The 3,367-nt window shown below is 37.9% G+C and overlaps 1 protein-coding gene across 1 annotated transcript; it reads right to left on the bottom strand.

Annotated features, from left to right (window-relative positions):
• Positions 1-1,485: 1,485 nt before the first annotated feature.
• Positions 1,486-2,875, bottom strand: LOC147867972 (uncharacterized). The gene is made up of 2 exons (XM_087339639.1): positions 2,656-2,875; positions 1,486-2,205 (listed from the first exon to the last, which is right to left on the bottom strand). The coding sequence occupies exons 1-2, from the start codon at positions 2,764-2,766 to the stop codon at positions 1,594-1,596; spliced, it is 723 nt and encodes a 240-aa protein (XP_087195765.1). The 5' UTR covers positions 2,767-2,875; the 3' UTR covers positions 1,486-1,593.
• Between the last annotated feature and the right edge of the window lie 492 nt (positions 2,876-3,367).

Raw genomic sequence — 3,367 nt, 5'->3', positions numbered from 1 at the left:
TGTTGTTGAAAAACAAACTTACAGCGGTTGGTCCAAATGTGCCAAACCGATAAACAAGCCATCATCCTCCATATCTCTTCAAAAAGTTCTGAGTTAGTGCCAGGTCGAACTCCAGCCCGTTGAAACACCTTGCCACCCTGCACTATAAATCCATGTCCGTGAGGGTTTAACTGTTCAGCCCAACCTTCCCCTATTAACTTCAGCCCCTGTACGGACCCCCATACAACTCTCTCATTCATGCCGCATGCTGCCACTATCCGGAGACTTCTACGCCAAATGTTAATAGCCTCGTTACAAATCCAAAAACAATGAGGAATTGATTCCAAAGGGTGACCACAAATTTAAGTCTAGCTTAAAGATTTTCTCTATATTAATACGTATCAAGTTACATAATGCCCAAAATGAGGTATATATACATCTCATGTGCAAGGGTGCACATGTGTGAGGACTTTATAGGTACAAGGATGTAAGCCCTATATTAAATGAACTTGGTAGTGGAGGATCTAGAATGTATCCATACTTAAGTACAAGTATAAAATCCTATTTAAGACTTTGATGTCAATACAATAACTAGATTCTATATATGTGACTACTAAGTTTCCCATTTCATAAATAACTAAACCTAGTTGAGCTTGATATCTCAACAAAAACTTACCTAAGATTCCAAGGTTACTTCTTGACTTTACATTGAGCTTCTCGGGCTTCTCGGGCTCCTCCACTTGTCAAAGCTAAAAAAACTTAGGTCATGTTGGCATTGAATGATGCAGTTCTACATCATGTAGATTATTATACATATCTAAAAAGGATCAACAATCGCCCATGATTGATATTGATCCAAATATTGGGTTGAAACAAGAACCATTATTAACTAGCCTAAAATAAAACAAAACTACTTAAAAAGACACAAACCTAGCTTAGATAATAATGCTATTCAAAATACATTTGACGACACATTGATTCCTTGTCTTGGAACCTATTTTTATAAGAAACAAGTGCATCGAAAAATTGCTTACAAAGAACCCAAGTGATGCCTACAAAGATTTAGGAGTCGCGATTCTTATCACCAATTCCGTTTGGGTTTGAAACTAAGTTGCCTAAGCGATTTACATTTTGACAAACCAACTGAAACCGTTAAAATGCCCAGCCAGAGAGAACAGGAATCGACCAGAGATAACGTGTATTATTGGATTCTGCAAAAGCTATTTTATACTTCTGTTAATCATTAAAGTTTGTAAACTGATAATAATTATTACAAGAACTCCAGAAATAACATTTTGTTGGAGAAAGAAATCAGCAATCACTATTAAAAACTGCAGAGAAATTTATATACAAAGGTAGTGGGGGTCAAGTAAGGAGGCAATTGACACTGAAAACCACAATACAAAAACAGGAAGCGAGCCACAACCACTAAGCACATGTCTACACAGATACTACAATTTACAACTTTATAAAAGAGCTGTCATTCTGAGAGCAAAAATAGGGAAGGATCAAAGCAAGTGAGATTAACCCAGTAACTGGTGGTGTTAAGAAACACCGATATATATATGTATATATATTTATATTGAATACGAAACGTTGGAATAATGTGTGAGTTCAAGCAGACGCCTTGCTCTTCTTTGCAACAGGAGATTTGACCTTAGCAACCTTCCTAGAATTCGTGGAAACCTTTTTTGCGACATTTTTCTTTGAAACAGGAGGTTTCTTTGCAGCACTGACAGTTGAAGTCGCTTTAACAGCCTTCTTCTCTACCGGCTTCTTTGCAGTCTTTTTCAAACCACTGGGCGCAGAAGTTTTCTTTTCATCAATGGCAGTGGCAGCTTTTGACACAACCTTCACATCTTTCTTAGGATTAATAGCAGTTTTCTTCGCAGGTTTGATTTTGGCAGATGCACTCTTCGCCACTGTTTTCTTGATAGCCTTTTTTGGTGACTTAATTGCCTTCACGACTTTCTTTTCAACTGATGCTTTCTTCGCGACAACTTTCTTCACAACCTTAGCAGGTTTCTTAAGTTCATCAGAGAGTTTGTAAGAGTGTTTGATCTGAACAAGTTTTCCTTTCTGGCTCAATTTCTTGAGTTGAAGGGAGAGCTGTTTCTTAAAATTAGCAGGGAGAACACCTGCATATTTTCCTTCAATCCACTTGGCAATAGCGAGCTGACTGGAACCAGTTCTCTCCTTCAAAGCTCCAATTGCCTCAGCACTCATCTGTTGAGACAAATAATCATAGCATTAATATGTTATCACCAAATTACATCAGAACCTTAATCTTCACTACTTACATAAACATCACAAATTATGCATTTAACCTGCATTACATTGACAACCAAAACGGAATTCAATAATTCGGCGTCCATAAAACTACGAAAAAGGTAGAGCACATCCGTAACATCACAAAAGACATGCCTTTACTTCCATTACATAGATTGCTAATACGTAAAACAAATTCGCTTAATTGTAAAGCAACAGACTCAGCATCAACAAGCAGCACGGATTCAACAAAACAGGCCGAAAGTATTATCCAAACTTTTGAAACCTTAGTCGTTTCCATATTGAAATTTTTTAACAGAAATTTCGATGGATACATTGGATGAGAACGTGCATCTACAGAATAAAACTAGTATCAGGAAAAAATAGAGAGAGGAGGAGGAGTAATACCTGTAAGTAAGAAGGATAAGCAGGCGCAACTTTAACCTTCTTAGGCTCGGAAATCTTCACTTTCTTCGTTGCCTGAGCAGCAACAGCAGCAGTAAGGGGTTCCGCACCCATGGCGAAATATTAATGGGATGTAAAGAAAGGAGGATTAGATGCAGACAGAAAGGAAAAACGAACAGTGAGGGAGATGGATGGATGAAGAGAGCGATTGAAGATTTTTTTTTGAATTTTCAAAAATCTGCGCTCCCTTTTAAAGAAGAAACGAAACAAAACGTAAAAACACAAAAAAAAAAACAAAAAAAAACACAGAAGGATGTAAAAAAAAACGCAATGAATCAAAGTGCGGGAAATAGCTTTTCAAATCGCGTACTCTCTTGTCATTGGTCTAACGCCTCTGAATCTGGATCGATCTCCTTTACATCTGCACCGTGCAATACTCCTCCCATCTCAACCGTCCAATCCTCTCTCCCAGATCTACGGGTACCATTGTTCCCCTTGTTTTACACCTTGTCTTTCCTCTAGTTTTTAATTTCTGATGTTGTGTTTCTCCTCTTTTTGGCATTCCTTGTGAGTATGTAGTTTGCCTAATCCTACCCGAATTATCCATTCTATGGTCAAGCTCACTCTTCAAGGCCCTAGGGTGTTGCTCCTTGTCTTTGTTTCTGCTGCTTGCCCTAACAATTTGTTTAGAAGCATCGAGAAAAAATGAAACAAA

The sequence above is a fragment of the Azolla caroliniana genome, unplaced genomic scaffold (assembly GCF_043228905.1).
Source record: "Azolla caroliniana isolate FFs.n. ecotype wild unplaced genomic scaffold, voAzoCaro1.0.p SCAF_2, whole genome shotgun sequence".
NCBI lineage: Eukaryota > Viridiplantae > Streptophyta > Polypodiopsida > Salviniales > Salviniaceae > Azolla > Azolla caroliniana.
Note: the sequence above shows the minus strand (reverse complement) of the source record. Positions and strands in the feature narration are given on the sequence as shown.

What these genes read in the sequence shown, in the direction of transcription:
- LOC147867972 (XM_087339639.1), bottom strand. Translation starts at nt 2,766, where the DNA reads ATGGGTGCGGAACCCCTTACTGCTGCTGTTGCTGCTCAGGCAACGAAG. An exon ending in CTTATCCTTCTTACTTACAG is followed by an intron (nt 2,206 to 2,655) that starts GTATTACTCCTC and finishes TTGTCTCAACAG; the next exon opens with ATGAGTGCTGAGGCAATTGG.